Source organism: Ahaetulla prasina, chromosome 10 (genome assembly GCF_028640845.1).
Source record: "Ahaetulla prasina isolate Xishuangbanna chromosome 10, ASM2864084v1, whole genome shotgun sequence".
Taxonomy (NCBI): Eukaryota; Metazoa; Chordata; class Lepidosauria; order Squamata; family Colubridae; genus Ahaetulla; species Ahaetulla prasina.
In genome coordinates this window covers 11,523,306-11,540,684 of record NC_080548.1, presented here as the reverse complement: position 1 = coordinate 11,540,684, position 17,379 = coordinate 11,523,306, and the positions used below count along the sequence as shown (strand labels likewise).

Sequence of the window (17,379 nt, the reverse complement as noted above, 5' to 3'; positions counted from 1 at the left end):
GTAGAGGTGAGGCGGGAAGGGAGGGGTGGGGGTGGAGAGGGAAAGCCGACAGGCGTTGCGTTGGAGAGAGCGGCAGACGGTCCTTCGGCGCGCGCGCTCGCTCCTGGCAGATGCCATCCGGGAGAGCCGGAGGAGAAGCACGCTGTCGGCTGGGAGGTAATGAAGGGAAACAACGAGCGGCCATTCGGAAGGCAGAGTCAAGGCAGGAAAGGAGCCCGAAGGCGGCGGGGCGGGGGGGGGGCGAGAGGGGGAAACGGGACCCCAGGCCAGGCCAGCAGCCCCCTCCCTCAAATTGGACAGCCAGGGGCGGGGAGGGGCTGAGCCTCCCAAAGGGCGCCCTTAATAGTCTCGCGCACGCCGTTTGGCGCGGCGCATTTCGGGGAGGGGGTGGTGGTGGTGGAAGAATGTGGCCTCTCCCGCCCGATGTCGCAGTTAGAGAAGGCGTGCTGGGGCTGGGGAGCCCCCCCCCACCTTTGCAATCCCCTTCCATCCGCCCCCCCCCCGCCACGCGGTCGGGGGATGGTGGTGGTGGCGGATGGAGAGACAGCGACCGTCCCGTCCCGTCACCTGGGGGGGGGACGGACGGACAGCGAGTACTGTGCAACTGTGTCGATTTCCCTTTTTGCTGCGTGGCGGGCGTGGGAAAATCTGAAATCCCCCCCCCCGTCCCCGTCCCCTCCAGGTGGTTGTATTGGATAGAAAGAGTTTTGCGGTGGATTCGTGCTGTCCTTTCAAACGCTGGATGATGTCTCCGAGGGGAAGGGGGGGGTTCAGCTGTGTTTCAGAGGGACAGTTCCCTCCCCCCCCGCCCCCAAAAAAGCTCCTCTGCTTCTTAGGCAGAGTTTTCCCTTAGCGGCAACGATCCAGCTTTTGGCTGCCTCTTGTTGGCATCAGTTTTGACAGCGGTTAAATCCCTGCTGGACATCTGTGGGGCTGGTTTGGGTGTCCGGGTGGTGGGCTCTGCAAGGTGGGCTCCTGGGGACTGGTTGCCAAGGTGAAAGAAGGCTGCTTGGAAGGGTGGGTGGCTAACCCTTGCAGCATGCCGTGATGGGTCAGGTTCTTGGATTGCACGAGCTTCTGCCTGCAACAGCATTTAGGAATCTGCTTGCGCCACTGATAACCATCAAGCCTCCCCCCCCCACACCTCAGATCATAACTGGAAGAGAAAAGGGAGCAACCAGGCTTTTGTTTCTCCTGCAACCTAATTGCAATTAGCTGCATTCCTGCTGCGAAAAATTTGGTGGTTTTAATTAGGGTCACTGAGTAAAGGAAGAGCAGCCTCCCAGCAGGCAAATCTGTTTAAGATCCCTGATTGCCTGCTGGGTGAACAATGGGAATGCAGTGGTTTTGCATAGAGATGCTGGAAGAAAAGGATGGTTTTTTTCTCTCTTTGCAGGCTTGCCTGTAGTTAATCTAACCATTATTAACCTATTTGTAACGATCCACTGAACTATAAGCTGTGGTTATATGAGTAGGTTAAAACACAATTGCTAGTTTGTTGCTCGTAACAATCATTACTGAGGCGTCTTCCAAGCCACTTGGTACAAATTGCTGGGTTTTTTTTTCAGCCCTTACCAACAGTAAACCAGCAACCCATTTTTGACTGCTCTGCAGAGCAACTATCAGGAAAAGTGAGCTGAGGCTCTGCACAAAGGAAATTTTTTTTGCAGTCGAGCTGGATGTAAACTATAAAATTACTCCTGGGTTGTTCTTACTTGAATGGTCCAGTCCCTAACATGGATCTCAGACCAGCTTCCTCTTAGCCCACTAAAAATCTGATCAGAAACATTAGTACCATGGACAGCAACTCTTTGTGATGGTTTGTGACATTCTGCTTGTTCTATTTTTCTATGTGTTTCTTAAATACTTTTCCCAAAACACATAATTGTTCTTACTGTTGACCCTGTTATATGTACGTGTGTATGTATGTATGATTTTGCTTGTATTGAATATTTTTGTTTTTAAAACATTTGCCTTCTGAGAGCTTCCTTTAAAGAAGAGTAAAAATCCACTAAATACAAAGAGAGAAGACATACTTATTAATTTATTACTGCAATTTATATGCTGATCAGTTCCAAGAAGGCTCTAAGTGGCTTAGAAATTATACAAAATTATAGAAAATATAGAGAGAAAAAAACACCAGGAAAAAACATTAACCTAATAACAATCAATCTTGCTTGCCATTAAGGCACCAAGTCAAACATTCATAGCCGTAACAATTGCCTGCTGCAAGGAACAAACATGCCATATCATAAATCTTCAAAGGCTCTCCAGAATAGATGATGATGACTTTCCTGAGCAGCAGATAGGGTTGGTGCTGACCTGACCTCAGATAAAGCACTGTTCCAAATTGGGAAGGGGGGGACACTTGCATAAAAAGATCTCTGGTCCTTCAAGGATGGGGTCTCCCTACTTCCTTGCAAATAGCTGGAAGAAAATGACTCTGTAAACATGCCAGCCATGTACATGTACAGCTCTAAAGGTGAAAACCAGCATCTTGAATTGCACCTAAAATCCAATTGATCACCACTGCAGTTCTAACAGATGTGCTGTGACTTGGGCACATCTGGAGATGCCTTTAATTACATGATACAAGCATGTTCTATTGGTTCCGAAGCAACCTAATTAGAACAGGATGGTCCAAGGTTATATATCTTCAGCAGCTCCGGTCTGAATCTGGGTTTGATTCTGGCCATGGATGGAAGACTTTCTGCCTTAATTACTCTCTCCATCCTTGTTAGAAGCCATCCTTCTCGCCAGAATCTGGATTCAGGTGTTAGAATAATAATGTTGGTGTTTATTTCTTCGCATTTTGTCAGCCTAGGAGCTGCCAGGCATTGATATTTTTCCAGTCAGGAAGACCTGAATTTAAAAGAGCCTACATTTCTGGGTTTTCTCACGGTAGAGAGCTGAGGCCAGAGCTACTATTGTCATCTTTCTGCACGGATGAAGTCCTGGATATTTTTATCATCTCTTAATGTGTCACAGGCTTATTTGTTCCCATTCTTTTCAATTAGAAGCATCCAAGAATAAAGTGCGCGTGCTCTCACACCTGGATTGAATAAATAACAACATTTCCATCTTCCAAGGGCAAAAACCTATTTTAAAATGGGCTGGAGTTTTACATTCCAAATTTGTCATTAGGCTAGCAACGATAAAAAGACCAAAAGATTTCCTTTCTTGTCTATTTACGGTTTTATGCTTTAATAATAATGTTGATTCGTTATGGCTTAGACTTACATTCAGTCTTTCCCTGAGATAGCAAGGTAGCATATCTAATATTGTCTCTCCAGTGTTTTAAAGCTATATTTCACAAATTTCATTCATAAAATTACAGGGTTGGAAGGGACCTTGGAGGTCTTCTAGTCCAACCCTCCACCCAAGGCAGGAGTCCTCATACCACTTGGAATGATTGTCGAATCTTTTGAAAACCTCCAGTGATGGAGCAGTCACAACTCCAGGGGGCAAACTGTTCCGCTGCTTAATAGTTCTCACTGTCATGAAATTCCTCCTTATTTCTAGGCTGGATCTCCCCTTCGTGAGCTTCCACATCTTCTCTTCCCCGCTCCGTTCTTAAGGGAGCTCTTTCTATTTTAGTTGGTCTGCTGTGAAATACGCTGCAGAACCATTATACATTGTAGAACATTTTATAGCGTGCACTACAGCAAGGTTGAGAGAAGCAAAAGAGGAAAGAAGGACTTAAATAAGAACATTTTTATGTTTCAGTAGACATTGTGCACAGCTTCATTCCTCATTTGAGCTATGTTAAAACATTATTTTGTCTTAAATGTTAACTTAGTTTTCCACCTTATCAGCCAACAGTGTCACTCAAATGTCTGAAATAAAACAGTTTATTGCAACTGTATATTGCTGTATTTTGCAATTTTCCAAATTGTGTTTGACTGTAAATCAACTTGTTCTGAGGACATTATAGTGGCTAAGGCCCAATATATTGGCAATATTTTATATGTAAAGGGAAATGAAGTAGAATCAGAATTCTATGTAGCAGTGATGACAATTCTTAAACCTTAGGTTGGTTTTATTACACTGTTCAATGGTTCACCTAGAACATCATTTTTAACAATGTTTTGCAGACATTTCTAGGTGAGGAATAGGCAGAAGATCAGAAGTGGCAGATCAGGGTGTCTTGCAGCCAGTGCAAAAGTTTATGACTCATGGTTGTCTAACAATAGAACCAATTGAAAAGCTCTTTCTCTTCCTCCCCACTCCCCAATTATTCTTCCTGGATTAGTTTGCCGGAAAATAACAATTTGGGGGGGAAAACAGGAACAGATTTTCTGAATAGCCACATTCTGCTGCTTTTGATAAATTCCTGGTTTCCTGAGTATATAAATATTTATTTATATATAAATATTTAAAGACCATCCACTTCTGAGAAGCCAAGGCACTTTTACAGCCCAATGAAAAAGTAACACACAAACATTACATGACTCTTATTTAAGCAACAGAAGGCAGCCATTTTGCCTTTGGTGTCCAAGTGCCCTGTGGAATAGTAAGATTGTTAGTGGCTTCTGAAAGACCAAGAGGTTGGGTGCCTTCTGTGTCTTGGCAGGCAAGAACTTATAGAAAATGAAGGAAGCCACGGAGAAAGTATCTTACCACTTCCCACCACACATTCATTTAGGTGGGAACCTTCCACTTGTGTGATGGAATATGCACAACTACAGCAGCAAAGGGGGAGGATTTGACCAACTCAAGAGTTTTCCCAGAAAGAGACTCAGATGAAGAGACTGTGCAGCCTGGAGTTGGATGGGAGAAGGGGAAAGGAGCTCAGGATAGCCACATCCTAGAATCTGTCAGGATATATCTAATAGCTTACAAAGCGATAGCTTTAGTTTGGCAAGATTCTGTCTACTAGCTGTAAATAAATAAAAGATCGGACTCAACTGGATTCTCACTGTCTCTTCTCTGGGCTTGGGCCTGACAACAAGTCCTCCTTTAAAGGGCAAGAGGGAGTCCTGCAAGCGTCAAGCAAGGGCAAGAAACAGTCCTGCAAGCGTCAATTTGTGACAAGCTTTAAAGACGGTCACCAGTAATTAGAACGGGACCCAGAAGTAAACCAATAACCAGTGCAGCATAACAAATTTACACGGCTGAATCTACTCCCTCCAATTAACAGACCAAGCTGCTAGCTGAAGCATCTGAGTTACCTTCAAAGGTGGTCCTACATAGAGCATGTTACAGTTGTCTACCTCAGTGATGCTATTCAGCCGGTTCTATCCGGTTTGAGCGAACCGGTAGCAGCGGCTGCGGGAGACTCTACCTGGACGTCATCACATCCCATTTTTGATGCTCTGCGCATGCGCAGAAGGTCCTGCGTGTGCGCAGAGGTGGTGTGAGTGCACATGCGCACTCTCCCATTTGCGAACTGGTAGCGAAGATAAGTGAATACCATTCTTGGTCTTCCTGCATGGAGAGAAGGGCATGAGTCATGGTGCCCAGAGCTTCCTGGTTTAAAAACACCCACAAAGAAACTCAACCTTAATAAATGAGGATGGGAATCTTCTTTCCAATTCATAGGTGGCCTTCCTGTCAGCCCTTTAAGGAAGACTAAACTAGGAAAGCAATGCCATGTAGGTCAATGCTACTTTTATTGGAAAGTTATAGCAATAGGACTGATTGCACCTCCCTCCCTTTTATCTTTCTCCATGTCTTTCTTCAACTTCTAAAAGTTTTTGCCGGCCAAGACACAGAAGGCACTCAATCTCTTTGGTCTTTTCACCTCCTTCACATGTTTCCCTAATTTTCATGAAAACCAACTCTACATGCCCCGTCCGGCTGCATGAACAGTCCAGTTGGATCACGAGTCAAACTTGCAGGTGGCAGAACTTCTATTGCCACAGTCCCATTCCACATCCTTGGTCTGCACAGGCTCTAAAGAATCCCTTGCCAGAACCTTTTGCCAAGATTCTTTCCAAGAGGAAACCGGCTGAGAAGAATACAAGCAATTTTATCTGCCAAAATAATTTGTAAATATGTCACAGCAGCCTCCCAAAATCAGAGGCTGAACAACGGAGTCATTGGATAAAACTCTGCAGGCCCAGGAAGTTTAAAACCTCCACAATTTTTATGGTGCATTCACAAATGTGGACATGCACCCATGAGCCATCAGATTTACTCTGGTTTTGTCCACCCTCACTGCAATTCCTCAGTAAACCAAGGAATTGACAGGGATCTGCAAGGAGCAATCCTTATCTTCTGCTCTTGCCAGCACCATCTTCCAGAGCAGGGGTCTCCAACCTTGGCAACTTTAAGATTTGTGGACTTCAACTCCCAGAATTCCTCAGCCAGCTTTGCTTCAACCCTGGGAGTTGAAGTCCACAAGTCTTAAAGTTGCCAAGGTTGGAGACCCCTGTTCTAGAGCTTGGTGAGGGGCATGGAGCTGCCTTCAAGAGTGCTGGGAAACTGTTGAGACCTCTGAAATCCCGGGTGGGGGTGGGGGCAGGGAGTAGACACTGGACAGTTTAACTAGGCCACCCCCCCTGCAGAGGTCTGATGAGCTGGCAATGTGTAGGTGATCCAGAAAGCATTGTGACATGACAAAAGACCGGTCCTTCACCTTCAGTTCACATTGCAAACAAATAGTGCCATCATGTTCCTTAATCCCTAACATAAATCTGTCTGCACGATCTGCAGGTCCCCAGATCTATTTGTGGACTCCACCCTGAAGGCTGGCCATCTCTATTGAATGGACAGCGTGCACGAGCACGCACACTCAAGTCTGATAACCCAAAATTCTTTTGTCATTGTGGTGGTGTTGTTTTTAAACACGAGGCCATTGTTTTCCAGAGCAGCTCACATCAAAAGAGAGAAAACCTCTACCATCAGGCCTGCAAGCAAAAGTCTAAAAGGAAGAAGGAGGAAAAGAGCAATTCTTCAAAGCCGGATATAGTGGTGAGCGATAAGTTGTTGTTTAAGGCAATTTGGGGTGGGCTGCCCCGCTTTTGCTTCTGTTGTTCCTTAATTAACAATTGACAGTTCTTGTTCCTTTGGCAGATGGGTGAGAGACCAAAGTGCTCTTTACTTTGAGTAGTAGGATTGTGGGTTGTTGGAGCTAAGTGTTCTTTCTGGCAGGATGGAAGAGGCAAGCTGCCTGCAGCTGCTCCTTCTCCTGATAATAGCTGGGCCAAACTTGATGTTGGTTTGATGGCCATCCCAGGAGATAAAAAGGGCCACTTTCAGTTGGCACTTAGTTCCTTCCTGAGAAGGAAAGCCAGATTCATGCTTTGATTTTCTAGTATTACTTTGGAGTGGAGCCTCTCTGTCTGTCTTTCTGAGTTATTCCTTTTTTTTTTTTTTTTTTGACAGTCAACGTTGGCACCATGGCCTCAAACTCGGGAACTGCTGTTGATGATGGTGAGAGCAGCAAGAATTGTACCCTGGAGAGATGCCTAAATGTATTTCGCGATGCAAGCAATGATAGCGAACAATTTGCAGCTCTGCTCCTGGTAAGTCCCTGACCTGGTAGATGGAGGGAGGGAGGGAGGAAGGGAGGAAGGAAATCCTCATTTGTTTTAGCTATTTATTAGTAATTGGCTAACTATCTAAGAGACAAACTCACCTGGATCCCACCTGTAAAATGTGGTAGTGATGATGATGATGATGATAGGTCTAGCAGTTTTTTAATGTTATTTAGGTCATTTATTGAATTATAGAGTTTAATCTTCTCATATAAATCAAAGATGGACAGCATGAGCAGAGAGGGTTATCTAATTCACCTCTTAGCCCTGGCAAAGACCTAGAATCCTCCCCCCCCCCCGCTTCCTTTGATACCTTCTGCTACTTTTTTTCAGGTGACCAAAGCGATCAAAGCAGGAGAAATCAATTCCAAAGCCCGTCGAAGGATTTTCGATGCTGTCGGCTTCACATTCCCAAACCGACTTCTGACTTCCAAGGATCCCCCTGAGGGCTGCCCCCAGCACACTTTCCAAGCCCTGGGTCTCACTCTGCTAGCCTGCTTCTGCACCGATCCAGATTTAGCCCGGCATCCGCAGATGCTGAACAAAATCCCCATTTTCAGCGACGTGGTTTCAGCCAAGACTAGAGATGCTTCTTACAGCGCCATGATTGATGATGCCTACCAATGCCTCAGAGCCGTCTTGGCTACCCCCAAGGGCCCCAGAGAGTTGATCAACAGAGGTGCCCTCTCCGCCCTCTGCCAGGCCTACGTGAACCACAGCTACGGCTACGATCAGGCCCTTCAGCTGCTGGTGGGGCTCCTGACGTCGGCAGAAACCAAGTGTTGGCAGAGAGCTACTACTGACCTCATGGGCGTGCTTACTGTCCTCAGTGCGGAGTTCCAGAAGGCCGAAGACATGACCAAATTCCAGCTGTGCGAAGTGCTGGCCCGCTTTGTGCCTCCCCTTCTCCCCCCGGGCTCCGAATGTCTCTTGCCCCTCTACCGAGGCCTGTCGAGCATCTTAACGAGCAAGCTAAGCGCCTCCCAGCGAGACCCTGCCTTGAAGCTTTCGGCCTGCCTCTCCCAAGCCTGCAGCTCAGCCTGGATCCCAGCCGGCAGCTCCGGCAGCAAATTTTTTGCCCTCTTGGTCAACTTGGCTTGTGTGGAAGTCCGCTTGACCTTAGAGGAGCTGGATCTGACGGAAGTGGATAAGAAGCGGGAACTGATGGCTGCCTGCTACATCCTGATGGAGCTGGCCATTGTGGAGTGTACCCGAGAGAAAGGCTCTCTCCTGCAAGAGACGCAGAAAGTGCAGCTGGTGGGGATCCTGGAGGAAGCTTTGGGGGCGGTCATACATTACCTGAGACAGGTAAGAGAAGAGCCTGTTGAATGGGGCGGTTAATTATCCTTTTAAGATGGGAGGTTGAGGCTGGGAAGTGGGTCAGATTACTAAGGTGCGCCTGATCTACATGAGGCCATTCTGGCATGTAAAAAGTTTAGCATACAAGAGAAATAGATCACAGGACTGAGTCGGAAGGGGAATTTTAAGTGACATTCCTTGCCAGTTCTTCCCAAATGTGTGCCGCTAGGACTTCGGTTTCAGTTGAGTGGTCAGTTAGGAGCCATTTGGGTCCTGAAAAATCACTTTAGTTAAAAAAAGAAGAGTGGAGAAAGTTCAGTTGTTTTTCTCAGCTGAGTGCCTGAGCTGCCCATTCAAGAAAACATTCGCTGCAACCACTTAACTTTAGTAAAAGAACCTGTCACTTCTTTCCCAAAGACCTAAGTTGGGGCAGGTCTGACATTTATGGTCCAACAGGTTCCAGCTGTTTCACCCTCCTCGAGGCGGCCTTCCTCGTGATTCAGCTTTGCAACGCCTCTTGCCTCAAGCCCTTTCCTGCCTTGTCAACCTGGGATTTGGAGGTGTGTTTTTTTTCTTCTTCTCTTACTCAGGTTGGACAGAAGAAGCTGGAGGATCCTTTCATCTTTGCCTCTGTTCGAATCCTGGGCGCGTGGCTGGCTGAGGAGACCTCTTTCCTCAAGCAGGAGATTTGCGACCTCCTCCCGTTCCTCATTTATTACGCCAAGGTGCAGTTCGAAGAAGAGAGGAGAAGCCGGCGAAGCGCTTCACAGTCTGAAAAGGAGCAGGCCGGACAAGGCCCCATCCCGGAGCCTCTTTGGCGGGGAGATGCTCTGAGGTGAAAAATACTATTGGTTGCTGAAATACAAGAATTGTTAGGATTTCTCTCCAACATAGGGGTCTCCAGCCTTGGCAACTTTAAGACTTGTGGACTTCAACTCCCAGAATTCCTCAGCCAGTTGTGCTTCATAAGCTTTGCTGGCTGAGGAATTCTGGGAGTTGAAGTCCACAAGTCTTAAAGTCGCCAAGGTTGGAGACCCGTGCTCCAACAGATCAATACACTTCCTGTCTTTTTGGCTCACGAACCCCTTGTTCCCAGAGTCAGAATTGAAATTTCTTGACTTAGAACCACAATTGAGCTAAGTGAGACAGTTGTTAAGTGAATTTTGCCCCTTTTTATGAACTTTCTTGCCCCAGATCTTAAGTGAATCACTGCAGTTATTGAGTTATTAACACGGTGGTTAAGTGTATCTGGATTCCCCATTGACTTTGCTTGCCAGAAGGTCGCAAACGGGGATCGCATCACCCCGTGGAAGTTGAGGACTGCCTGCAGTTCTGGTTTGCATTTGAAGATCAAATGGATCATCTGTGAAAAGCAGAAAAGACCCTGGTTCAAATTTGCAGGGTAAACTTACAACCTCCCAGCCTCAGTTGCACCCTTGATTATAGCATGACAAAGCTGCAAAGTTTTCAAAAACAAAGGTTTGCTTCTTGAGGAGAGTAAAGTGAAGTTTCTTTTTAGAACAGGGGTCTCCAACCTTGGTCCCTTTAAGACTTGTGGACTTCAACTCCCAGAGTTCCTCAGCCAGGTGGCTGAAGAACTCTGGGAGTTGAAGTCCACAAGTCTTAAAAGGGACCAAGGTTGGAAACCCCTGTTCTAGAATGTTAATTATGGATGATTTGCTTTGTCTTGGCCTGGGACCATCCTGTGCTTTGCAGGATGCCCAGAGTGGTGATCTGAGAGATTTGGCTGTCCTCCATGGAAGAGACAGGGCTGCCTTTTACATTGACAAGTCATTTGCTTGAATCTCATGGGATTCTGGCTCTGGCATTGGATGGATATTGTATTGGATGTTCAATTTTGTATGTCCAGTACTCAGATTTCTCATCCAATCCCAGGGCAGATGGTCATGCTGATGTTGAGTTTTATGGAGAGTCTTCTTTCTATTAATGTCGCAACTAAAGTCTGTGTGCCTGGTTCCTCTTCTGAAGGTAGGATGAGGATTACTTGCCCCTCTACCTTCCAATACTCCCTGTCATTGGCTTAATTTTGTTTTGCAAAACATTCAGAGCATTGCTTAATAATTTCTTCATACTAAGCTATCAGGCTCCTTGTGTTACGGCAGCAAGTTTGGCTATGGGATTCTGGGAGTTGAAGTCCACACAACTAAAAGCTGCCAAGATTGAGAAACAGTGTGTTTTAAGAGATCTAATAGACTTGCTTCTGTTAACTGTAACAGCTTGTAATCACTAGCAGTGGTTGTATTGTAAAGGCAGCAAACCTCAAGAGGATTGTGTAGCAATTTGTAATGATGATGCTAGACCCACATATAAAGAAAAGGTCCTGCATTTATTTCTGTACCCTCCATATAATTTCCTGCTGTCTCACCAGCACTCTGCTAAGAGCTGGATTGGAAAAACCATGTCTGTAATTACTTCACTAACTTTGGATTGGTTTAATTTCAGCTCCTCCTAGTTTTCTGTTCTGTTGCAACTGAGAAATTCCCCAGTACTGTATTATCCTCAAACCCCTAAGATGTAGGTACCATCATTTGACTGAGCAGGTTACCAACACACCTTGCTTTGAAACATTCCCAAGGTCCTTTAGCTTTGCCTTTCAATCCAGAATGAAAGTCCATTTGGAAGGCTGTTTGCAGGCTTTTGGATTGAACAATTAATTCAAAACCCTCTGGCTTTAAATTCACTTCCAGGGCCTTGTATTTCCCCTTCTAGATTCCTGTTGCCTGGTTTGAGCCACCTGACTGCTGAAGATCGTCCTCGTGAGATCCTAATTTCGGAGGGGGCACCGGTTCTCTTGTGCCAATATTTCCTGCACCGTTGGGAGATGTTTGTTTCGAACACCGAATCCCAGTCCGCTTCAAAAGTTATTGAAGCCAGCCTTCAAACCTCCTGCGAGATTTTCCTGAATTTCGTTGTCACCGCTCCCGATCTAATCAGGTAATGTATGTAGGTGGAGGTGTAAGCAACTCCTTTCCTTGTTAGAAAGGTCTGCTTCGGTTTGTTGCTTAAGCGAAGCACTCTGCAGGGAGTTGATGCTAATTGCTCCTGTGTAGGCGTTTGCCAGCAATCCGTGAGAGAGCGAGAGAGCTAAGTGGGCACACGACTCCCCATGTGCCTGGGCTGCTCTTAGCGATCTTTGCACATTGAACACAGAGATCTAAAAAGCATTTGTAGCACATTCGGCTGCTGTGATTATGAAACTCTGTGTTTGGGGCTGAGGTTTTGCAGGGTTTCTGACAGCAGGCAGTTCTGCAAGCCCCATCAACTCTCTTTGCACTGAAAGCATCTGGACGTGTTCCTGTAAACACCTCCATCCCCATGCATAGAATCGTAGGCTAGGAGAGAACATTGAGCTCAACCTGTCCAACTCCTTGCCTAGAAAAAGATCTGGACTGCAGAATTGGTTAGTCCTGACAGATAGCTGCTTTGAATATTTCCAGTGAAAGGGGGAATGCCCTGATGGGTAATTTGTTGTGGGGCCAAACAGCTCTTAACAATGGGAAGAAATTAGAAAGAGTGCCACGAAGAGCAACAGAGGTTATTGGGGGTCTGGAGACAGAAACTATGATGAACAGTTCCAGGAATTGGGTATTTCTAGACTAACAAAGAGAAGGATTAGAGGTGACATGATAGCAGCCTTCCAGTACTTGAGGGGCAGCCACAAAGAAGGGGGGGGGTAACCTATTCTTCAAAGCACCTGAGGGTAGAACAAGAAGCAATAGATGGAAACTGATCAAGGAGAGAAGCAACCCAGAACTAAAAAGAAATTTCCCAACAGTGAGATCAATTAATCAGTGGAATGACTTGCCTCCAGAAGTTGTGAATACTCCAACACTGGAGGTTTTTAAGAAGAGACTGGACAGCCATTTGTCTGGAAAGGTTACAGGGTCTCCTGCTCAGGCAGAGGGGTTAAACTAGAAGACCTCCAAGGTCCCTTCCAATTTTGTTATTCTGTATTCTGCATGATGGCCTTTAACATCTTTAAAGCATTTGAAGGCTCATCATGCCTGCCCATAACTGCCCTGTCTTTTATAGAACCTGGTCTCCACCCCAACCCTTGTATCCTGGTGGTTTTCCCCTGGAAGTGTTTGACTTTGTGAGATTCTATTGAAATGTGGCCTCTCAAGGGAAACGCCGATGTATTTGGTTGCTTCTAAAAACCCATCTTCGTGTTTTTCCCGTATCACTCTTGGCATGAGTTGATCTATGTGCGGTCCAGAATTAGGTAGGATCTCAATATAAAGATAAAATAAAAAGCATGAAAAACCAACCCAAGATTTTACAGCCAGCAAGAACTGGCTTTGGGCCTGTCTTTTTATTTTATTTTATTTTAACCTCTTCATCAAGTCCCCCTAGCGCTGCGGAAGCAGAGAGCAAAATTTAGAAGTCCTAAGAATATCGCGCAAGAAGGAGGAATTGCAAATAACTCAGAAAACAATCCCCTCTTCCGCTCTCCCCTTCCACAGCCGAGAAGATTGTTTCTCAGCCTTGATGGACACGGTGCTGAAATCTCTTTCGTCTCTGCTGCCACAGAGAGAACATCTCATTTTGAGTGCCAACCTGGCCACGCTGGGGCTAATGATGGCCCGGAAACTGTTCGCTTATCCAGGCAAGTGGTGGTGCCTCCGGTTCTATTGACAGAACTAAATCATTTGAAGCCGAGAGGGGACCAAAGCCATGGTGGTGTTGATCTTGTTTCAGTGCTTAGTTGGCTGGGCTCCCATTAATGTGGGTGGGTACTTGCATAACCAATACACATTCCTTGTATTTAAAATAGTGCGTAGATCACCAAGGCAGTGCCAAGAAGAGTGCTGCCCCAGATTTCATATTAAACAGTGTTCTGCATTTTTCCTTACAGCAAATAACAACTGTACATCTCTACAGGTAGACCTTGACTTACAGGCATTCATTTAGTGTCTATTTAAGGTTAAAAGGTAGAAAAGGTGACTTATGATTGGTCTTTACATTTACAACCACTGCAGCATCCTCATGGTCACATGAAAAAAAAAATACAGTACAGGCACTTGGCCAACTGGATTGTATTTATGACAGTTATAGCATCCTAGAGTCAGGTGATCCCCGCCCAGCTGGCTTCCAGCAAACAAAGTCAATGCGGGATGTCAAATTTGCTTAAGGACTTTTAAGAGCTGCCGTGAATTGCTTAACAACCAGGTGCAAAAAAAGTTGTAAAATCAGCTGTGACTCACTTAACAACTGCCTTGCTTTGTGATGGAAATATCTGGTTCCGATGGTAGTCGTAAGTTGAGGACTACTTGCAGAGCGGTTTGAACTCCTCTTGGTTCCAGGTTCAGGTTTATTAATGAGGGGGGTGCCGAGGGGTGAAGAAATTCCGCTTATATGCTTCCATGGTGCCTTCTGGGTCCGCCCCCCCCCTCCCATCCCAAACTGGGAATTGATTGATAATTTGCCTTCGTGCAAGCAAAGTGCTTAGTGTTCTTCCCTTTTAAGAAGAGATTAGACAGCTATTTGTCTGAAGTGGAATAGGGTTTCCTGCTTGAGCAGAGGGCTGGATTTAGAAGACCTCCAAGGCCCCTTTCAACACTCTTATTCAGTGCTGTGGAAAGGAAGCCAACCAAGATCCAGGAAGTATTTTACCGAAGCAGGAAGAGCAAACTATTTCTCTGCCTTGGATAGCAAAGGATCCAAAGTCCTCCAAGCCATCCAGATTTTAATTGGGGGATGTTCTTATTTCAAATCCTTTATTTTCTCCAACCTTGCCTTTCCCCCCCACAATGCTCTGGAGCATGGGTCTCCAACCTTGGCAACTTTAAGACTTGTGGACTTCAACTCCCAGAGCTTTGCTGGCTGAGGAACTCTGGGAGTTGAAAGTCCACAAGTCTTAAAAGTTGCCAAGGTTGGAGACCCTTCTCTGGAGATCAGAGTGAAGGCTAAAAATGAGCAAAAAAAGATTGTGCTGGAACAGCATTGTTTCCCACATTTTTCCCCCCAGACTAGAATCACCTGATTATTTCAAAAGGTGATTTCCACATTGATGGAAGTAGATGATCTAGAGCAAAAAATAAAAAATAAAAAAATAACGATGTTCCAGAATGAGGCGTGCTAGTTATTTCCAGAAGGTTCAGACTGACCAATTCAGGAGGGAGATTGGGACTGAAGCCAGATGGCTCTAGCTTTTTGCCCTTCCCTAATTCCGACAAAAATACTGTTTTTGTTTTGCCCCTAATTAATTATGTCTTAAATCCAAGAGATGCTTTTCCCAAACAGGATCACTTTCCGATGTATGGAATCCAACTCCCATACTGGCTGGGGAATTCTGGGAGTTGAAGTCCACACATCTGAAAGCTGCCAAGGTTGAGATACAAATGAATGTTGGAAGTGTTAAAGTAAAGAAGGAACCTTTTACCACTTATGGTGGATCTGTGACAAAGCAAAGAAAAATTGGAGTAGGATTCCCATCCTAATACAGAAGATTCTCAAAGTGAATATAAAGATAAAACCAGAAACTTCTATTTTGGAAAAAAAATGTGGAACTTTGATAGGATATATGTTATACGGCAGCAAGATTACTTTACGCACAAAAATGAAAAGATACTTTTCATCATCCACGATGGATGAATGAATGGCTGCAGAAGTTGATGGAGTTAGCAGAGATGGCCAAACTGGCTGCTCTGATTAAAGAAAAAAAAAACATAATTACTTTTTTTTTCTACTTGAAAACCACTTCTGGACTTTGTGCTTGAGGTGGAAAAAAATGAAACTTTGATTTTCGGTTTTACCGATTAGAGATAGGCTTGTTGTTATAGAAGTGGCTAGTTTATAGTATTGTGTAAAAGTAAGAAGTTGAGGTTTGATGTTATTATCTTATGCTACTGCACCAAAGGGAGTCGAAAGTCGGTGCCTTTTCTTTCTTTCCCCGCTTTTTCCTACACTTTTCCCTTCCTTAACTTTCCTACTATTTTATTTTGTATTTTATATTATAAATTTTAAAAAAGAGAGAGAGAGAGAAAGACTGCTCTAGATCCATCTAATGCACCTCTTGCATTTTCCCTCTCAGGTCTCCAGGGGACTCCTGAAGCAGAGAGCTTCTTCGACGCTGCCATCCGTTTCCTTGGCGAAGCTTACATGGCCCAAGCCAGCACCGAGGGGGGGATCGTGACCCTTGGCGTTTCGCCCACCTACAAGGCCGCCTGGCCGGCCATCCGCGAGTTGTGGTTTTTGGGGATGCAGGCCTTTGCTAGCTGCGTGCCTCTCTTCCTGTGGCTGCCCCAGGACGTCCTGCGTTCTGGCTGGCTGCAGGACCTCCTGGCCTTGCTGGGCCGCGTCGTCCCATCCTCCGTGGATATGGAGGTGACGAGGGCTTACCAGGGAGTCTTGGTGGAGCTGGCCAGAGCCAGCCAGCCATGCTTGGAGAGGATCCAGCAACATCGGGGTTTGGAGCTGGCCAGTCTGTATGGCATGGCCGCCTTAGAACAGTGTCTCTCCGAGCAGTGAGCGTGCTCGGGAAGAGGTGGTGGGAGAAAGGTGCATTCTCCCGGAAGTCGCAGCTTCCTTCTGTGTCCTGCAGGGGGCAGCTCTCTGTGGTAGGGGGAGATAGTGTATGCCCAGCCTCTCTTCTTCCCTAGTAGCTTGCACAAAGTTATACCGTGTAATAGGGGTTGGTTTATTTCTTTGCCATTCTTTGTATTTTATTTATTTATTTATTTATTGGGGTGGTGGTGTCTTTCTGCCTTCTTTCCAGGTGGCAGAAGACTCCCAAGGCAGCTCAGATCTATCACACACACACACACACACACACACACACACACACATTCACACACACAGAGGGGCAAGCTTTTGCAAAGTTTAAAGATTATCATAAAGCGACTCAGAATCCATTATAGGGCTGATGATGAAGATCAGGCAACGATTAAGCTATCCAGCCCCCAACATGGTGTTCATTAAAAGATTGGGGCAAGGTATATATGTGTGTGTGTATTGGCGGGGTGGGTGGGGGAGTCTTTAAAGCCCCCTTTTTTAAAGAAAGAGAATAAATAAATAGTTGAAGAGGTGCCAAATATTCATCGCTTGGAGTTCCATGAAGAGTGGGACCACCAATTTAAAAAGAAGAGGAAAAAAAGGGGGGGAAATGATGTCTCCGTGCATGTTTTGTAGCGCTCTGTGATCTCGTAGAGTAATATGAAGCAAAAAGTCTTAACTTGCTGGCAGTTAAATTTTTTTTTTAAAAAAAGCATCAAACATAATGTATTGCAATGCACATTAGTGCTGCTCCGTTGACTCTTTAACGCACTGTGAAATGAGATAGATTCTTCTCTGGGAGAGAGATCCAACAGATGCTAAAGGGAGTCTGGATTTTTATTTTTAATTTTCCTAGCGTGAAGATGTAAAAGATGACCTCGGCATAATGTTTGAACCCCAAGTGTCCTTTGCTAAACCTCTGTCATATTTGGATAGGCTCCAAGAATTTCCTTTTAAGTGCGGAAAGGCCTCCAAAACAAACCAATTCTTGTCTCAGGACTCTTGTCACGGTTGAAGCTTTCCTCTTAAGGAAGAGGGGAAACGCGACACACCTGTATTTGAATGTAATTATGTCTATCCCATT

At 45.5% G+C, this 17,379-nt stretch overlaps 1 protein-coding gene across 2 annotated transcripts; it reads left to right on the top strand.

Annotated features, from left to right (window-relative positions):
* Window positions 1–38: 38 nt before the first annotated feature.
* On the top strand, window positions 39–17,142 carry NCDN (neurochondrin). 2 transcript variants are annotated; one of them, XM_058196186.1, is made up of 8 exons: window positions 39–156; window positions 6,811–6,915; window positions 7,330–7,469; window positions 7,815–8,789; window positions 9,371–9,615; window positions 11,511–11,735; window positions 13,265–13,407; window positions 15,835–17,142. In XM_058196186.1, the coding sequence occupies exons 3-8, from the start codon at window positions 7,344–7,346 to the stop codon at window positions 16,269–16,271; spliced, it is 2,151 nt and encodes a 716-aa protein (XP_058052169.1). In that variant the 5' UTR covers window positions 39–156; window positions 6,811–6,915; window positions 7,330–7,343; the 3' UTR covers window positions 16,272–17,142. The 2 variants fall into 2 exon arrangements, with proteins under 2 accessions (XP_058052169.1, XP_058052170.1); XM_058196187.1 differs by having other exon boundaries at window positions 40–156; window positions 6,816–6,915.
* Window positions 17,143–17,379: the final 237 nt, after the last annotated feature.

Excerpts from the sequence above, each read along its gene's own strand:
- NCDN (XM_058196186.1), top strand. The coding sequence starts at position 7,344 with ATGGCCTCAAACTCGGGAACTGCTGTTGATGATGGTGAGAGCAGCAAG. Across the intron at positions 8,790-9,370 it reads TCATACATTACCTGAGACAG|GTTGGACAGAAGAAGCTGGA; the intron begins GTAAGAGAAGAG and ends TCTCTTACTCAG. Across the intron at positions 13,408-15,834 it reads GAAACTGTTCGCTTATCCAG|GTCTCCAGGGGACTCCTGAA; the intron begins GCAAGTGGTGGT and ends TTTCCCTCTCAG.